Source organism: Atractosteus spatula, chromosome 8 (genome assembly GCF_055471065.1).
Source record: "Atractosteus spatula isolate fAtrSpa1 chromosome 8, fAtrSpa1.hap1, whole genome shotgun sequence".
Taxonomy (NCBI): domain Eukaryota; kingdom Metazoa; phylum Chordata; class Actinopteri; order Semionotiformes; family Lepisosteidae; genus Atractosteus; species Atractosteus spatula.
In genome coordinates, this window is record NC_142713.1 from 43,974,963 (window position 1) to 43,995,047 (window position 20,085).

General features: G+C 37.3%; 2 protein-coding genes across 6 annotated transcripts in view; one reads left to right on the forward strand and one right to left on the reverse strand.

Annotated features, from left to right (window-relative positions):
- The first annotated feature begins 281 nt into the window (after nt 1-281).
- Nucleotides 282-6,640, forward strand: LOC148829655 (leiomodin-2-like). 2 transcript variants are annotated; one of them, XM_088923741.1, is made up of 4 exons: nt 289-753; nt 2,850-4,163; nt 4,525-4,656; nt 6,199-6,640. In XM_088923741.1, exons 1-4 carry the CDS (start codon nt 478-480, stop codon nt 6,223-6,225), a joined length of 1,749 nt encoding a protein of 582 aa, XP_088779867.1. In that variant the 5' UTR covers nt 289-477; the 3' UTR covers nt 6,226-6,640. The 2 variants fall into 2 exon arrangements, with proteins under 2 accessions (XP_088779868.1, XP_088779867.1); XM_088923742.1 differs by lacking the exon at nt 4,525-4,656 and having other exon boundaries at nt 282-753.
- A 4,345-nt stretch (nt 6,641-10,985) lies between these two features.
- Nucleotides 10,986-20,085, reverse strand: part of wasla (WASP like actin nucleation promoting factor a) — a 40,566-nt gene continuing 31,466 nt past the window's right edge. For all 4 annotated transcript variants that reach the window (XM_088922853.1, XM_088922851.1, XM_088922855.1 and 1 more), the window contains 3 exons: nt 19,455-19,996; nt 17,934-18,042; nt 10,986-12,201 (listed from right to left, as the gene is read on the reverse strand). In XM_088922853.1, the coding sequence (XP_088778979.1) occupies nt 12,140-12,201; nt 17,934-18,042; nt 19,455-19,996 (713 nt within the window). In that variant the 3' untranslated portion in view covers nt 10,986-12,139. The remainder of the gene's footprint in view (nt 12,202-17,933; nt 18,043-19,454; nt 19,997-20,085) is intronic.

Here is a 20,085-nt window from a genome sequence, read left to right on the forward strand (position 1 = left end):
CCAAACATGATTGAGCTTTGTTTAAACATTTATTGTTATTAATTTAATTCACATATAAAGCCACCATTACATTTTTTCCCTAGAGTTTAATTTAGTATGCTATAATATCTGTCGTTTTCAGCGGAGGAAAATAACAATGCCACTCCAAGACCAACTGAACTTTATTTGGTCATGAACAATGTGTCCATGATCCCCTGTCATGCAGGACCACAGGCACTAAAGTGATCTCACATTCTTTTTTGCAAAAGTATCTGGGTGACGCCTGATTCCCAAAAAAGAAAGTGCATCATGACTAGACGCATTGTTCTAAGTCCCTGATGATTTCCCTTTAAAAGCTCCTTCAGCTGCTGAAGAAATTAGATGTACATAAAAACTGATAAGGACAAACTCATATGATTATTGAATCCGTGACGGTTATAAACACCAGTTAATACAAAGGAAGTTAAATAACTACATCTTTTTCAAGAGGACGTGGCCATGACGGCGTTTGGGTATCGCAAAGAGCTTGATAAATACGAGGATATAGATGAAGACGAACTCTTGGCTTCCTTGACCTCAGAGGAGATCCAGGAGCTTGAACGGGAGCTGGCTGATATTGAACCTGATGACAATGTTCCCACTGGGCTGAGACAGAAGGATCAGACTCAGAAAACGCCAACAGGGACTTTCAGCCGAGAGGCTTTGTTAAAATACTGGGAAAAAGAGACTCAGAAACTCCTGGAAAGTGAAAGAACAGTCTCTGGGCAAAAACAGGTAATAACCATTTCAAAAAATATTTATTAAATTTATTGACTAATCTAAAATGAATATAGTAATTTATCATGCAAAATGGAAAATAAAATCAGACTTAAATTAATGCCTTGGAGAAAATATCCCTCCTTATTGTTAAAAATGTGTTGAGTAGAATAAGAAAAAAAACCCCATTAAATACTAAAATTATTTTTTCTTTGAATACATGAAAATTATACATGCAAATTTATTTTAATATAACAATTGACTCATATTTAACACTATTATGAGTAATAAATTGTATTTCTTATCAAAAAACACTACATTGTATTATACATGATCTGTTTTTTTGCACAAGGTCCTTGGGCATTTGTCTGAAGATCTAAAGAAAGTTCAGTGTAAAAATTTCACCAGCTTTACACTGTAATTTTTGGTATATTTAGTCTGCAGTATTTTACAACAATTAAAATACGTAAACAAGGATATATTTTTAGAGATCTTCTTTTAGTTTAACCTGTCTGTATTTCATGACATTTCTTACTTTTCCTAGTATTCAATATTCATAATTTTAAGGTTTGTACAGGTGAAGCCTATGGTTTTCTTATTGTTGTTAAACTATTGCTCTTCAACACAAGCTTACTCCTGTTAACTAGGAGGACTCATTATAATCAGCAGTGTAGCACTCTGGACTCTGCACTCGTGAGATCATACTGTATCTGTTCTATCCTGTTTTTACCAGTCAGTCATTTGCCCCAATACTTACACTCACCCACAATCGTGGGAGTGAACACAACAAACAACATTGCTATAACCTGGTTAAGAATAATCAAAGTCTTTAAGAGTATTTCCAATAAGTCAGTATTAAATTATCCGGTTATTATAACATTATTAACAATCAGATTTGATTGACACATTGTTATGTGTTCCTCATAAACAGCATCATTGTTTTCTCTCAACCCAACCATAAAACTAAAAGGCTGGTTTTTGTCGTACAAAAGACTAATCTCCCAGAAATACCTTATCTTAAAATGAATTGGCTACTTTGTAGTAGAAGAATTCAATTTAATTGGCTTTCTGCGTAAACAAAGAAAAACATGATTGATTCTTAACTATAGGCTTCATTAACTAGCATGGGAATGTGAGACAAGATTAATTGTTAATACCTATATTTACTGTATTTATTCATTTTTATATTCACTTAGTTTGAAATGGATGAAAGATTTAAGAAGGATGTTGTACTATTGATCTTTTGAAACTAATGTAGCTGGACAATGCTAATACTTTATATATTTAACTTTACTAATCGGTTAATTGCCTAGATGAACTTGACCTTACATCCTAATGAAGACACAGATCAATGTCTTTAAGACCAAACATTTGCAGATGGAAGACCTTGTGATCCTGACAGACATACTCTAAAAGCTTTATACTACCATATTATTCAAACTCAAACTAATTGACTAACAGTATGATCTGACAATTCATAACACACACAGGTATATATGTAATATTGTTTCTTTAAAAGTTTAAATAGAAATTGCACCTCAAAAAGAACCCTCCTTTCTCACAAGACAACTAATAATCTTTTTGATCTTTTAAAGATTTTGTAAAAATTGTTTTTCTTGAAATTCAAATTGACAAAAGACTAAGGCAAAGCTCACCTGTTTGAAACAGGTCAGAATTTACATGGATTAATTCTTTGCATAATACATGAAACCGCAAGAAAAAATATTTTCTTCCATTAGATTTTGCAGATATCACCAGGTTTCCATCAAAGTCTTAATGATATAACACTGTGTCATAAATTATCAAACCATTACAACCATCTATAAATTAATTATAAATTCACAGTAGTTTGTAAAGATAGGATACTTTTAGGAATTCTTAAATACCAGTACATTTAAAAAAATACTGAATATAATGTGTATATGTAAAAAGAACTAGATATATGAAAAGGACATGAACTGCCTTAGTTGTGGAATTTTTTCATAAAATAAAATGTCTACACTAACAAAAAAATAGCCTGATGAAAAGGATTGTGCGTAGGATCCTTCAGAGATTTACAGGTGCTGATAACTATTTAAGCTTAACTGATCTTCAGTCCACTAATGGCTTTGCAGGAGGAAGCGCCGGAGAAGGTCACTGATAGTGAAGAGGAATGTGTGACAGAAAGCAACAGTGAAGCTTCGGAAGAAGAACCCAGTGCAGATGAGGATGAAGAAGATGAAGACAGTGAGCAGGAGGAAGAAAATAATATCTCTGAAAATGAAGATGAAGCAGAGGAAACAGCAAACAGGACTTTGCAAAAGGAAATAGGCAGCCAAAAGGAAGACAAAAACCATGATCTTTGCAATGGCCAGTCTGCAGCTGCTAAAAACTGCATTCAAACACCAAATGAAGATCCCAACCTTAAAGTGGTAACTAACCGTCCATGTGGAAATCCAATTGTAATTGATGATGCCCTTGAAAAGATTTCAAACAATGATATCAACACAAATGAGGTTAACCTGAATAATATTGAAAATATATCCAAGGAGACACTCATCCACTTTACTGAGGCCTTGAAGAGCAATACTGTTGTTCGGGTTTTCAGTCTTGCCAACACCCATGCTGATGACCATGTTGCACTTGCCATTGCACAGATGCTTAAAGAGAACAATTGCATTACCAATCTAAATATTGAGTCCAATTTCATTACAGGGAAAGGAATCCTTGCCATAATGAGGGCACTCCAGCAAAACACTGCACTAACAGAGCTGCGGTTCCACAACCAGAGACATATTTGTGGGGGCCAGGTGGAAATGGAAATAGCCAAACTTTTGAAAGAGAACACTACACTGCTAAAGCTGGGATACCATTTTGAGCTTCCTGGACCAAGGATGAGCATGACAAGCATTCTGACAAGAAATCAGGATAGGCACAGACAGAAACGCCTGCTAGAGCAGAAGCAACAGGGAATGGAGAGAAAGGAAGGCTCCGATGGACCAAGCAATCCAAGGACCAATGCTTTGCAGAAAGGCACACCATCATCTTCGCCTTACACATCACCAAAGAGCTCACCATGGTCCTCCCCCAAAGTGGCCCGGAGTTCCCAAATAAAAAAAAATGCCCCCCCACCTCCTCCTCCTCCTCCCCCTCCCCCTCCCCCTCCACCACCGATGCCACAGAAAAAGGTGCCCACCAGAAAAATTGCAGAAGTCATTAAACTTCATGAACAGTCCAGAAAAAAACAACAACTGCGCCAACAGAAGCCTAAAACTAAAAAAAGCAAAAAATCGGTGAAGGAAAACAATATCCTCAAGGAATTAAAAAACGCTCTCAAGCCAGTTTCTGAAAAGACAGAAGAAGCCTCCAGACCATCAACACCCCAGAGGTCACTTCATGATGATCTGATGGCAGCAATTCGAAACAGCAACGTGAAACAGCTGAGAAGGGTAAATATGAGCAAAAAAGAAACTTGTACTAATCTGAGTCCATGTATTACTGCGACAATGCTTTTCTATTTAAATGCAGCATGTTCAAGTTCAGTACTTCATTGTCATAACAACTAGTAGCATGGAATTTGCTTCAGTGAGCTCATACAATTAAAGACATCCAATACAAATATGCAACATAGAGCCAATAACAGAATGCATCCACCCAACACATTCACAAAGCGTCCTTAACATGCACCAATAATAAAATAAATAACAGTGAGATAAATAACAGATATCTAAAGTGAAAGTGCAGAGTTTATGCACCTCACAGTCTCTGGGTAGGTGCTGTTCAGAAACCTGGTAGTCATTGTCTTAACAGACCCGAGCCACCTACAGAACCAGAGGGGAGGAGAGTAAACACAGGCTGGGCAGGGTGGGAAGGGTCCACAAGGAGAGTGACTCCACAGACGGAAGGTGGTATCCTACAATTTTGGAGGCGGTATCAGTCCATGTAATTATCAATTCAGTCTACTGATTTTAAAGAAATGTGAAGCTATGTATTAATCTATCAATTTAGTCTAGCAATTCTAAAGCAAAGACTAGAAATTGTTGTCACGGGATATGCAGACTGCTTTAAGCTTAATTTTATTTCCATTTTCAGCTCATGAATCACAGTCCCTTGTGCAAGGCCTTTCACTGTCAGAGGCATTTTTGTAACAGCTGAAGAATTTTGTTCTAGTGTTAGACTGACTTGTCTCCAGGCCCTTTGGGTGAAACTATCAGGACCTTCATTCGAAATAATACATATTTATGAAATATTACAAACAAGTGCTTATTTTTTAAGTAATGCCACCAAAATGTAACTGGTATAGAGTTTGAAAAAGAGTTAATGAAGGCGTACATTTCTACTGCAGGGATTTGTAAACAATGCTATCAGTACTCATTGACAGTCTTCCAAGCCTTGGAAATTCATTCCACTTAATAGTGTTATAAATAGTCCTACAACGGTCTGTCAAGATTAGGTCAAAGACTGCTTGGTGTACTTGAATGCATAGTTTGACAATGTACGTTAGCTTTCATAAAATCTCTTTTTTGATAACTCCCGCAAAATCATTTTGTGCCATAGACTGACCAGTTAAAGAACATAAACCTTGATTGCCAAATATATTACAACTAATTTCCAGTAAAGCTGAGCCCACTCAGTATGAGACTTCTCTTTTAAATCATTTTTATTGAGTAATTAAATTGAAGGCATTGGCACTTTGCACTTAATTTCCTTCTATGGGGAAAATGTGATTTAAAACTAAATTTGCAGCTCAGTAAATGGATGTGCTCTGCTGTGAGTCAAGAGGCAGCCAAAAATAGAAATATAATCACAGAATGTCAATGCAACATTGCTCAGTCAAATTAAAAAGTTCTCTTTATCCCTGATGAGATCACTTATAGGCCAAGTGTTTGGCCCGAACATAACTTTTAACTGAACAAGCTAGTGTTACAACTGTCTTTCATAACCTTTTTCATGAATTAAAGTAAAATACAATTTTAGAATATATGATTAATCCATTTTACTGATATTACTTTTGATAAATGGCTACTAAAATAAAAAAGAAACAGAAAAAATGGTATATTAGGTTCGGTAGTGGGTGTAGTAGGCTCACTGACAGTAAAAAGAAATAAGGGAACACATTTTCAATGTGTCTTAATGTAACTGTTACTGACAAATCTCTACTTTTGAAGCTTTTTATTGTATTTAAGAAATACATGCATTAAAGCAGTTTGTGCGATATTAAATGGTAAACTAATTAATAAACACAATGGAACTGTTTACTCCTTTGTCTGGTCAATGTGACCTTGTTCCACATCAACAGAGGCTTATCAACAGCTGATATGAACAATTCTCTGCCTATCTTATGGTCTATCTGCTCAAGTGACTAGTAAATACTTGAGCTCACGTGTCTGTGAGTTAGCGTCACTATGAGCATATATACCAGTTTTAGGCATAACTAAAGCATTAACTGCAGAACCTAAATAATAATTGTGTTTTCTTTTCCAGGTGGAAGTTCCAGAATGTCTCAGATAACAAGATGGCAAATAAAAAGAACTGAACCACATGCACAGAATTTATGACACAAAAGTTAATACCTATCTGGTTAGAATTGTACGTGATAAAAAATCCTCTTTTTACAAAGATCAGATATTAGTATTTTATAATGTCATATAATAAGCTTCTTTTTTTAGTTTTTGTGTATCTGATAGATTTCAAAGAAATGTGAAGCTGTTTCTGCAAAATGTGAGGATAATTTACTTAGTGTATTTTTTATGTGGCTCATGCCTTACAGTGTTGTATTTTATCTTTGATTTGTAGCCCCTTAAACATTTTTAATTTGCCTTGTCCCCAGTTTAACAATGAGTTAGTAAGAGACACGAGACGTTTGCTTTAATGTTCTAATCTCCTATACTTGACAATATTCATTAAAGGTAAAACTGTCAAAGTACATGTTTTGTTATATCACAACTGTGCCTAAAAGCATGTTGTTTGAAACTCCTGCTTTGTAAGCAGATAATTGCTGTAGATTTTGTTTCTTATGCTAATGTGGTAATACACAAGAGCAGTCTGGCAAGTGCAAGACAATTATACTGCACCACATGCTGTAAGCTTTCACATGAAAATAATTTGTGTACATCTGTTGTGCATTCTGCTGTAGTATACATTCATCCTTCATCACATGAATAGTTTATTCTATTGTTGTGCAACGTTTTTTTTAGCTGAACAGTTCAGCTGTCTGATTTTTTTTCTCCAAGTGGTAGGTTTGTCTCCAATGAAAGACTTCTTGGCCTTTGGGAGAAATGAACAGTTATAAAATATGATGCATATAAAAACACAATACATTATGATTTTTAAAAGTGGGATCCTGAGTTTGGGCATCCTGGCAACTTGTTTCATTGTTATGCTTTATTAATCAATTTTCATGAAATTCACACATTAATGCATAATTCAGAATAAGGTGACTAATGCTCTAAATGTCCTTGAAATACAGTACTAACTATGCATTCTATACAGCTCATCTGAGTTTTAGTGTTCTTTACCAAGATATTCTTCAGCAGGCTGATGGAATCATGAGACTTTCAACAGGAATAGGATGCACTACTTTATATGAAGTCTAGTGAGAGTCAGAAAGGAGCTATATGAAAGAAGCATATACTGTATACAGTATGTTGTCAAAGTTTGATGAAATCCTATCTCAGTTAGCTACTAAATATCAAATGAACCAGGTCACAGGTCTTCTTTCACTTGCAAATCTTCTCATGTTTGTGTTATTTGATGTTGGTCTAAAAGTTAAAAACTGGTTAAACATCAAACACCTAGGACTGTTATCTCTGTGGCACAACCCAGATAACTGAATTAAAATTAGAAAGTTTTGTAATGTGTGGTAGAATAGCTCAGCTTTAATCCATTCCCTATAAGATTGTGTATTTTGGAAGTGTTCCCTGTTCCTAAATCCACTTTGCAGCTGTTCAAAGCAAACACAGAAATGTTTTTAGCAGCAGAGATCCCAAATAAAGAATCAAACGTTTCAAAGGCAAATCTTTCACTAATGGGCACTTAATTCTTGTCAGTTAATTTTCATTAACTAGAATTCAGTTGCTCAAAAAATTGTAAGATTACAGTAAATTTCTGTCACATATTTACTAGTACTTTGGATGTTTTGGTGCTCTTGAAATAACCCTCTTCTAGGAAGTGTGTTCTAATACAATAGTAGTACTGTAACAGCTTCTAGAAGCCACACTTTAGTCACACACATCCGAGGAACAATATTTTAACTAGTGCTATAATGTGATAGTGTTTAACATCATTTTGTTTAAATAAATACATATTTATAAGATTACTGATAATATTGTTTGGTATCATCAAAGTATACTAATGGAAAAAAGAAACATAACACCTACTCCTCCACACTCTGGCCCTCCTGTCTGCATGAAATAGGATGAAGAGTGACTCATCCATGAAGAGGACCTGATGCCACTGCTGATAGGTCCATTGCAGCCTCTGTCTGGCCCAAGCCTGTCGGGTGTTATGTCTAGGAGCTGTGAGCAGAGGCATGGAGCCTCACAGTCCTGTCACTGATGTAGGCATTGTGTCTGCCAGCAATTTCAGCAGCAGTACGGATGGCAGATGTGAAACGATCTCTCAAATGGACCCGTCTGATTGTTGGTCCTGCTCTGGTGTGGTCACTCGAGAGTGACTGGATCTTGGACGGTCATCTGTCCTGCCGGTCTGCTGAAACCTTCTCTTGCAGTTAGGACACAGTAGAGTGGCTTACTCCATAGTGTCTGGCAATGCTGGCACATAACATGCGTGCCTGCAGCATGCCAATGGTCCTCTCCCTTGCTTCTGGTGACATTTGAGGCATTATGGAATGCATATAAAACTATGTGTTGCCTTTTTCTTGCGGTGGCCTACACTTTGAATTAAGGCCTTTTTAAAGGTGACCTGATCAAACATTGTTCCACCTGGACCTCATTGGGTAAAAGTGCACCCAACGAGCTTTTGTGTGATTGGCAAGTTGCAATGCCTCACTGCACAAGATGTATTGCTGGTCAGAGGGCTTAAAACAAATAGAAACTTTTTGTGAAAGTACATAAGCTATCACTATAGTATTCTAATTCCAGAAATTGTTTTTTTTTTCCATCAGTATATAATAATATTGCAAATATTATCATATCATAGTTCCAATCCATTTACTTTTGCAAAGGTTCTTGTCTTATTGAGATTCAATTCAGAGATAGTGAGGATACTACTTGAAAGCTTTTGGTACATATTACTTGGAAAGTATGAATTTAATTTAGTCTTCATGTGCAATCCTGTTTGACTGAAACAGTATATAGTATATTGTTAATTTCTACAAAATATCTGGAGACACGCCAAGATCTGTGACTAAACACTGAAGTATATTTCATACATTACACAAAATAACTGGTGTATTTTTGACAATAATCAAGTTGAGGTGACTCTTCAAGCTAATGAAAGCTTGAAGAATGAAACTCATGTTTCTCAGCATCTCATGATATTTGTTGACAAGGAATTAAATCTGAACAGCTCATAGTCCAGAACTGCTTAATATCCTTACCTGTGTCACTAAATTGCTTAGGAGCATTCAATTAGTAATGTTAATATCAATTAGTAATGTCATCTGACATTCTATCATTAGCATTGAAGAGATATGGTACCAACTGTGACATTTTACTCAAAATACTGTAAACAGAAAAACTATAAAGTAAGATTTGATCAGGTAGGTACACATTTCAGAACTTCAACAAAGGTAAGATAATTTAACATTTTGTTCAAACTCTGTTTCTTCACCAGCTATTCCACATTACCACTAATGCAACAGTTAAAAGCAGTAAAACTTTGCCAGAATTAGCAGTTATTTTAAGATTATAGTTACACACTATATACTTACATTTTGGACTAAGGTATTTTCCTATACAATAGTACTAGACTAAAATTATATTTAAATTATGCCAGATAACTCTCTAGTGTCATTGGATGAGTACCAATCTAGTATTGCTATTCAGACAATACTGGTTTTGTGAAAATGATACAACCTCTTGGGCTGCATGGTGCTGCAGTGGTTAGCATTGCTTTCTCTTAGTGTTCAGTTCCTTGGTTGCTATGTGCATGGAATTTTAATATTCTCAGGTTTACATGGATTTCCTCCTTTGTGTGGATGAGGGTAGGTAAACTGGCGTCTAGAAAAACTGGCCCTGGTATGAGTGTGTGCATGTTTAATAGTGTATGTGCCCAGTGAATTCCAAATTCCCTCCTGCTTTTATCAACCATGGCCTCCTAATAATCCCTATCTATCCATTGGCTTCATCACTCTGTTCTCCTCCCCACTGACAGATGATGTGTGGTGAGCACACTTTGGCTGCTGTCACATCATCCAGGTGGCTGGCTACACATTGGTGGTGATGAAGGGGAGCCCCCATTACCCATAAATAGTAAAGTGTTTTTTGAGTGGAGTGTCCAGAAAAACGTTGTATAATAGTTAAGCTGTATTTTTCTTATTATTGGCATCACAAATGCCACTTGTGTTCACAAAATGGCTAAGAAAGGGTTGCTTCTGACTTGTGTGTAATTAGGATTATGTACTTGAAGAAAGCAACCAGTATGTAAGTCATGGAATGGGTGTACTCAGACCTTGACTGTAAATGCTTTTATAACACTTACTACAACAGATCAAGCGAGACCGATACTGCTGTGACGCCAAATGACTGACCTGTAAACAGATACAGTCACACACTTGTAAGACTTGACAAAACACATACCAACAGACACCCACCAGAATGGCTTCTGGACTGCATGCTTGAATTAATGGGAACCTAAAACCCAAAACATGGGAACTGGTTTTTAAATATCTAAAACAGTGTTAGATTTCCACTGTCCAAGAACTACATTTTCTTATAAAACAGAATTACCTATACCAAAAAATCTCCTGAAAATAACAGAAGAAAACAATACAATAATATATATATATAGAAAACATTGTTACAGGTGAAAGGTGGCTTTTCCCACAAGATTTCTCATTCCTTATTAACTGATGAGACACCTTCAGTTTTGAAAATTAAATATATCTAAAACTCAGGAACAAGAACTGTATAACAGACGAGTTGACTTTATTAGCCTGATTTAAAGTGCAAGCTTATTTCTTTAATCTGCCAAAATGCTGAATAAAATGCAAAACTAGATTATGAGAGAAAGAACAAAAGGTTTCCAATGTACTGATACACAGCGGGTGCTGTGGATCCACTCTCAAATTTTAAAATAAAGACAAGCACTGAAAATCAGTAATGATCTGTAAATATTAACATTTATTTAAGTATACAATTTAGTATTATTCCATTCCCAACCTATTTTGCAGGTTTGATGTCAATATTCTGGTATCTAATGCACCACAAACCCCAGGAAAAAAAAAGATTGTAAAAGTCAGCCATGTACAACAGTACTGTTAAAAACAGTATGCATAACTACATAGAGGTTCAATAATCTTTACAGGCATTATTACCTTGCAAGTAGTTGCAAATATCAAGCAATAGACCCTCAGAAATATCTCGCAAAAGACTGTAAATTAACTTATTATCTTTTTACTGCAGCCATTAATATATGAACCAGCACTATGTAATGGTAAGTTGCAGGTTTTTAAATAAAAGATGGTATTTTTTTTTAAATGAAGACTGACCTGATCTCAATAACATTCTTTTTATAAATGCTACAGTAATAAAGAGAAAAAAGAACCGTGAAACTCAAACAAAATCAGATATACAAGGTGACATGATTAAAAAACAACCTCACCCTCAAGTCCAGAGTATTGCTACAGTAAGTGACGTATAATGTTTATAGGATGATGTATACTTTTGTAGTGAATTCTTGGAGTCTTTAAAGCACATTGCTGAATACAGTATTAGCTAGTAACTATTACTGTAGTGAATTACTTTTTTTAATCGTGCAAAAATATAAGAGCCTCAACATTTGTGTAACTTTACATTGGAAATGATGGGGCTAAATATTCTAAGAGCTGTATTTAAAAAAAAATAGTGCTATACTAGGATTTTGATAAGAAACTTTAAGGTACAGAAAAGTAGGGTATGAAAATAGTGTTATTTTGCATTAACTAACAATTACAACATGAAGCATTTTTTCAGTTTTCTTGACACCTTTAAACTCCCTTACTTTACTGAAGAAAAGTAACATTCAAATCTAAAAGTCAAGTGTATTTCTCCTGATGTAAAATTGCACAAGTTAATAGGGAGTAGCTTTACGTAAGATATATGACAAACCTTTACAGATTAAATGAGGTATTGCACAGATTAATAAAAAAGCAAAAGGCAACAAAAATATACAGCAAATTGGTAGAACATTTACATTATAATCTTAATAAGATTTAAAAAGATGGTATCAATTTAGTGTCTTAATTATTTCTGGTGAAAATACACTAGTCATCCCATTCATCATCATCTTCAAAATCCTCCTCCTCCTCATCATCTTCATCTTCATCTAGAGAAAAGACAACAGAGTTTAACATTTAGTGTTAATTTTACTTTACTTCTGGTCTATAAATATTTTACCATTGCAAAAATGATCTTCCATAATCAATACGTTTCTCTTTAATCATTTCAAATTACACAAAGCACTAAGAAGCTAGGGACACTTCAGAGCTTTTCCTTTAATGCATCTTGCATTAAAGGGAAACTTGAATGCAAGCTGCATAATTTAAAAATCAGCACACAATCGGCATATACATCCTCATAAGATAAAAACATTCTTTGCTTTTAAAAGCTATATTTTTCACTGTAACCACAAAAGTTACAATAATTTAAAAATTAGAAAGATCACATGACCAGTATGCCCAGATTATAACAGAGCTAGAGATCCTGCTGCTTATTACAATTTTTTACTTTATTTATCCTCCCCATATTATTTGCGTTAGCAGACATCTAAACTAATTGTTCTCTCAGTTTCCCAATTGAGAAGATGCCAGCACAGCTTGCAATGGCTGAGATGGGGCAGTGTGTCATAACGGGTGCAAACACCCAGATGTTGTTAACCAGGCAGCAGCATTGAATAGCAGTGCTGGAGTTCTCAGATAAGCAAAGGAAACACAAAATGATAAAGAAAGAACATGCAGTGACTTTAAAAAGCCTGAAACAAGGCTACCAAGATAAAAGGATCACACCCAGTACAATAAAATCCACATTGTGAGTCTGCCAGAAGAGAATGTGACAACCCAGTTGGGGTTTTGCAAAAAACAAGACCAAAGTGGATTCCAAATTAGGCAGAGGGGACCCAAATATGGAAAGGGGCACAAAGAATTTATGGAGATTGCTCTTCTGGAGGCCACATCAAGTCCAGAGCATTTATTTTTAGATATCACTGCTATCCTGACACTTCTTTTGGAAGCCTGCTAGTGTGCTTGGCTGTGATGAGTTTTTACCCAGATTTTAGTCCAGCAATCACCCAGAAGACCAGGACCTTTGCAGGAGTGAAGAAATTACAAAAGGGGGCTGGTAACCAATCCATCCACTTTTACATAGTGCTCAAGGTCTTCCATGACAGTAAAATATCTGTTTACTTTGGTCAATGGACAGAATAGCTCTTCCTTTGTTAGATGTGATTGAAATCTAATTTGATTCTTATGACATTTTTCTGTGATAAGGGTGTCTTCAGTTTTTCTGTGAAAAAGTATTGGGGGGAGGGTTTAACTTACTCTTGCACCTGTAAGGGATGGTCATTTCTGTTACCAAGACTCTGGTTAAAGTTGCTTCTGCTATTTTGTCTTCTATCTTGTATAACAGCTACTGCATTTTGGCTTTTTTGAACACGCTCAACTCAAATCTTCTTATACCGCTAACTAGGCAGCATATTTTATATTATATATAAATATATATAATTCATATAGATCCAGGCACAATTATTTTAACTGTGATTAGCCTAACCATTTACCCATCTTGAAACTCTGAAGCAATAAATGCTTTAATAACAGTCCTGCAGTTAGATCAACATAAAATACAATGGGGGGGAAAAAACTTTTCCTCCTAAAAGTACCGTTGTTCTAGATGCACCTAAATACTTGTTTGAGCTAAAGTTCAGGACATGACAAAAGATTAATCTACTAAAACCAATAACTTTCCTTTTGAATGTTATCTTGAAACGATTAATTCAAGGTTTAATTGAGATGGACAGTAATTCACACAAAGTGCAAGATCTTTTTTCCAGTATCATGGATATATAGGAATAATAATGATGATGATAATATCCATTTCTTTGATTTGCTCTGAAGAAATATTGCAAGCAAAGGTGCGATCACAGCAACTGGAGGCCAATATTATTAAATGAATACACCATTAACAGATAGGTTTTGTTTAAGGTTTTATTAAAAATATTCCGTAACATTAGGGGGCACAGACACTACCTTAATCATTTTCTTTAACTGGATGCCGAAAATGCTTTTGCCTACACACATGGAATACCTATACTCAATATTAAGTCACGTGGGATTGGGATCTTATTTCATTAATGGTTAAATTACCACCCAGCGAAGGTGTTAACAAACAACAAGTGATCTTCCCAGTCTGTCATCTCTAGAGGCACTTGCTTAGAGATGCTTGGTCGTTGTAACCACCATCTCAAGACGGCAGGTAATCTACTATTTCTAAATTTACGTAGATCAATAATGAATATTACTTCATGCTATTGTTATACTGCTATATGTAAACTGTCTCCCAATCCCTGCCTTGACAGAAAACAATTCTCTGAGATAGGCAGTTAGTAAAGGGTGGTTGAATGATGCATAAGGTTGGCTTTACTTGAGACTCCCTTTCTCTTCCGAAACTCCTTATCTACTCTCACAGCTTCATCTATAAATTTTCAGGTCATTCATATTCAGGGTCTTCATCTTTTCCTCCTCTTGACCTTCAAAATGTCTTCCTTCCTCCTCCTCCTGCTGCTTCTGCTGCTGCACTGACCTCTATACTCCCAACATGCACCTACTTGCCTCCTATTACTTTTAGCACATCTCCTTGTTCACTTTTTTTCACATAAACATCTAAACGGCAGTTTCTGAGTGTCTTAACCAATAAACACTCTCCCTCGGGGCACAGGATGAGCTCTATTACTTAGGAGTTTGCTAGCTCCAAGATTGGGTAATGTCACTGTGACTGGACTGGAGACTCCGTTTCCAGATCACCTGGCACTCGTGAGGTATCCACATGAACACATACGTAAACATTTCACTGTCTTAACGCTGGTTTCCAACGTAAACAAACTAGTCTGGAATTCAGTGGATAGCTTTGCTTGTTCTGTGGGTGCACACGCAGAGTAAAGTAAGGTTGTTCCCCATATTATCAAAATTAAACACTAACTCAAACCAAACACCTGTTTTCCTTTGTTTTAGAAGTGAAATGAACCAAATTGGTGATCAACTCACCTGTTTCAAATAAATAAGCTGTTTGGATTTCTCACCAGTAAAATGGTTTCTCCCGCAAACCTGTAGGACCCAAACTTTGCCATGGCAACAGGGGCTGGCTTAGTAGTGCCCGTCTCAGGATTGCGCATGCGTGGATTGATTTGTAAGAAGATACCATTAAAAGGGGGTAGTATTTTCTTAAACAACAGTTATGTACATAAAAGGAGTATATTTTATTTTTGGTAATACTATGTTCATTGTTTAATTGTGTACTTAATAAAGACGTGTGTATCAGAATACTGATTATTATTTTGTAAAATTAGTTTTTGCTTTATAGTGGAATATTCTAGGGGGAGGAGTTTAACCTAGAAAAGGAGCTCTTATATAGATATAAGGATATAGGAGAAGGTGAGTTGTGGGGTAGAATAGGAGCTGCCTACAACAATCTATTTTTTATAGCAATAAATGTATATATTATTATACTAGAGCTTTGTGTTTTCTTTTTTTTCCTGGTTAGTTTGTGGTTTTCACTTTGTTTTCTTGGGGGTGGACTTTGGGAACACAGTTCCTCATAATAAACACCATTGCGCATCTTTGCGATTGTGGCTGTGTCATCATTATTGTTATAGTCTATCTACGCCTCTAAACTCTGCAAGGAGGAGACTGTGACAGTCACCGATCATGACCGATTCCTGAAACTTGCTGCTCATTAATATCTGCTCTGCTGTTCAATTTATTCAGAAATTATTCTATTAGATCTACTGCCATCCCAGAAAACCAACTTACTGTACTCAGTGTTCAAACAAGCTGATAAATCAGTTTGTCTTGCCCTTCTGAGATCATGGAAAAATGTAAGCAGTCAAGATCTAAGATAACATTTATAATACATAAATACTGAAACAATATTTCAAATAAGAACACCTTTGTTCTTTTCAACTTCGAACCTGGGAATAGTTCTCTCTAGCTCATCTTCCTGCAATCCATCCTTTATTCCTCATACAAATCTCTGGCGTTTGTCCTATAGTCTCACATCCTTGCAAATGACCAACAACTCCCTTACTTTGTCCTATTCCTCTGTCCTGCTGTTCAAAGACTATCTCCTTAAGGTTTCCTAATCCCCCAAACTCCAGTCTCCTCAATGTCTCCGCTCATTCTATTACTGTTGGTTGACTGGTCACGCTTTCCCTCATACTTTCATCTCATCAAAACTTTTCAGACTATGTTCACAAATCACACAATTTGCTCTACCCTTTAAGAGCTTAACTCCATACCACTATGAATCCCTGATATTACTTTTTTTGTGTGCGTGTCTATGACATTGTACTTTCTTCTACAATTTCAGGTGCTTCCACATTTTTCTATATATAATGGAATTTTGCTTATTGTTTACCCTCTAAATTACCCTGGATAAAGATAGGAGCCAAAAAATTAATGAATCACAATGTGAAGCCCATGCACCCTGGATTGCTCAGGTTGCCACAAAACAATGTCCAAATGCTCCAAAAGCCAATGACATAGATCTCTGCCCCACAGTGCATGAGCGGCATGAGACAGAATAATGCCTCGATAGGTCCAGACACTGCAGGAACTTAGACAGGCGTTCGTCCAAGTCTGTAAGGTCATACCTCAGGAATCATCAGTGGGTTCAATTAGACAATGTTGCCAAGCACGCATTAGCACTAGAAGGTCAAAGTGACAGTTCATGCCAGTTGCAAAATGCATTCTTGTTTCCCAATACACATTAAACACAGAAGTTAATGTTAGAAAAATCTAATTATTTCTAGATATGTTTGCTGGAATTCCTTTGCAAAGGTTGTTACTGTGGAGTGCATATTGCACTGTGACGACGAAAAAGAGTGATTTCCATCATCAGAATTCTCTTTTTGTTTTGTGACTGTTCCTTTTTCTTTGGGATTTTTTGTATTGGGTGTTGTAATTAATAAATTGGAATTAGGAGAACATTAAAAAGTTTCTAAAGGAATTCAAGAAAGAGATTCACAAATTCACACATATCAAGTCATTTCACATACATAAACTCAACACTTTTTCTAGTGGTTAAAATACAATCTTTAAAATGGCTATTTTTGTCCATAAATGTAAAAAATACAGCAACATTCTTGAAGGAGTTGTGTATAAGATTTTTAAAATACATGAAATGGCTCAGTTTTATTCCTGGCTTGTCAGCTGTCTTTCAGTTATACGGAACTATTTTCGTTCTTGAATCATGAGTCATTCTAGGTCCCTGCCAAGCTTTCTCAGTTTCATGGTATAAATGTAGTGCAACACATCCCCCATATAAACAACTTACTCAACACATACTACATGAAACAGCTTTAAAGGTTTCCTATCACTGGGATATGCAGTTAAATATGAGTCCATCAGTGTCTTACCTTGCTACTTCATTACTTTAGTACTATAATACCTCACGAAACCTTTTAACAGAATTTATTGTTTCTCTATTTTACTAGATTAGGACTTCAGACTTCAGGAGCATTTTTGTTTTTCTCTTTTTATAAGTCTGCCATCTGTCAGGTGCTTTATATTTCTGGAACAGTGTGCATAAATAACATTGGAGTATATTATAAGCAGACCTTTCTAAAAACATGGGTGTGCAAAGACAAAATGTTGCATCTAGGAAAGGATGCTGCTATGGTGAAGGTAACAAAGCCAGGAAACTAAACACCTAGCAGTTAATTACATTGGCAGTACAAGTAACCTTGCATTTCCACTTGTTTTTCAAATTCAGCTATTTCAAATACACAGTATCTGAGAACAAGCATCAGGAGATCAAAACCGTACACTATCAAAATACTACAACACATACCGGAAGAGTGAATGGCTTTACTCCTCTTCTGCATAACCTCCATTAGTGCCCCTACTATACCAGAAGTAGGTGCTGGTGTCGGTGGGGCTGAATCAGGGCCATCTGATACCTGTAAGGTAAAAAGAAGTTTTTAAATAATATAGTGGTGGGAAGTGTTCAGGATTTAAAATGGGTCTTCTTATATGTGCATTCAAACACGGAAATAAGCAAAAGAAGAGGGATTGGATGTGAAGTGAGTCCTGTCATGACAGAACACTGCAACTCACTTGAAACCTGTGTGGGCGAAGGGAGGTGCCAGGAACTCCTTACGCAGCGTGATTTCATTTCAATTGCACACTAAGGCAAACCATACCCATAATTATTGCATAACTGCTAAAAAACATTTCGGACCAATACCAAATTTGCTTTTGCCTCTTCTTTTTGACAGAAGGACATAATAAAGCTTTTAGTGTTACAAATCCCTTTAATCGTAAGGCTTCAGCTCCTTCCGAAAGAAGAAGTACCTGTGTGAAACTATCCGTGAGTTTGATAAATATACAAGAACACCTGAGCACTGACCCAGAAATTATTTAAATCTGCTAGTCCTTTTTACATAAAGGAAACAGATTTCCATATAAATACCTACCACTCAGATGGAAAACAAGCACAGCAACTCACAACTCTGCTCCCGTTTGCTACCAATACTGCCCTCACAAACTGTCCTTGTGATCCCTCATTGGAAGACAGACAGTTTGGGGTCGGCGGGACGCTCGACTCTTCAGGCAGGGGCAATGTAGGGCCACGCGTGACGCTTTAGCCATGCGCACGCAAGGCGGGCTGAGAACAGCGCCTGGGGGTGGGACTACGGGACTGTATATAGTGGGGCCGAGTGGGAGACAGCCTCTTCCCTTCGTGTGTCTGTGTGTTAGTGAAGGTGCAGTGCTGTAACCCCTCTCCCTGTGTGTGTACCTTTCCCTGGTTCAAGTTAATAAATGTGTTGTTCAACCCCATTCCCTGAGTCCCATGCCTGCTCCATTCCCTACTGAAGCCCGTGGTCATTGCATACATTTTTCAATAAAATGTTGAGTTTTAAAAACATGTGCATGCATCATTTTGTAATTTGATAAATAAGGGACACAAAAGTTAAATACTTTTGCATAGAAGTGTACCACAATTTAAAGTGTACCAGATCAAGCGAATGTGAAAATCCAGTACCAGCTGCCTGAAGTGAAAGAACGCAACTGCCAATACAGGAGAAGGCAGTTACTAAACCAAAGATCCCTACATCACCACCACTATGGACAAATCAAATATACTGCCCATTCCCTAATTAAAACTATATAACTTGCCAAAGTCAGTCATGACATCTGTGAAGACACAGCTGTTGAGATCCTTGGATCACTTACCTACTCAAATGAGCAAGGTGGACTCAAAGGCCACCTCTCATTTGCAAACCTTATGTTCCTATGAACCCAATGAATGTTGTACTTCTTAAATACCTAGAGGACAAAACTGCAGGACGCGAGATGGGCAGACACTTACCGTCTTTAGCTGAATGCCCTGCCGTATCTGGTCTAGGAGCGCGTCTCTTCCTGTGTTGGACACGGGCTTGTTGTTCTGTTCCACCTTCTTCAGCTGAGTCCCCTCTCTGATCTGATCCAGGAGCGCAGATTTTCCTCCCAGGGGAGACTCAAGTGGCTCACTATCCATGGCTGGAGCAGGGGGAGGCGGTGGGCCCGGGGGAGGTGGTGGAGGGGGTGGTGGAGGGGGTACGCCCGAGCCCAGGCCCGCTGGAGCAGAGGACGGTGGAGGAGGGGGAGGGGGAGGCGCTGGCGGGGCCAAAGAGGCATGTGAGGGCGGGGGTGGGGGAGGCAGGTGGTTCCTGGTTGGCGGTGGAGGTGGTGGTGGAGCCCCTATGCCAGGTCTGGAAGGAGGGGGGGGTGGAGGAGCAGCTGTGGGTGCTCTGGAGGGGGGTGGGGGAGGGGGTGCCCCCCGCCCCCTGGCAGGGGGTGGCGGAGGGGGTCCTGAACTGTGAGGAGGGGGCGGTGGTGGGGGCCCACCTCTGGAAGGCGGAGGAGGAGGAGCTGGATAAGAGAGAGAGAGAAAGCCCATGGTTCAAACCACAAACTGGACAAAAACCTAACAAATCTCTCTATAGATCACAGAAATAATT

What these genes read in the sequence shown, in the direction of transcription:
- LOC148829655 (XM_088923741.1), top strand. Translation starts at nt 478, where the DNA reads ATGACGGCGTTTGGGTATCGCAAAGAGCTTGATAAATACGAGGATATA. An exon ending in CAGTCTCTGGGCAAAAACAG is followed by an intron (nt 754 to 2,849) that starts GTAATAACCATT and finishes ATGGCTTTGCAG; the next exon opens with GAGGAAGCGCCGGAGAAGGT. An exon ending in ACGTGAAACAGCTGAGAAGG is followed by an intron (nt 4,164 to 4,524) that starts GTAAATATGAGC and finishes TTGTCTTAACAG; the next exon opens with ACCCGAGCCACCTACAGAAC.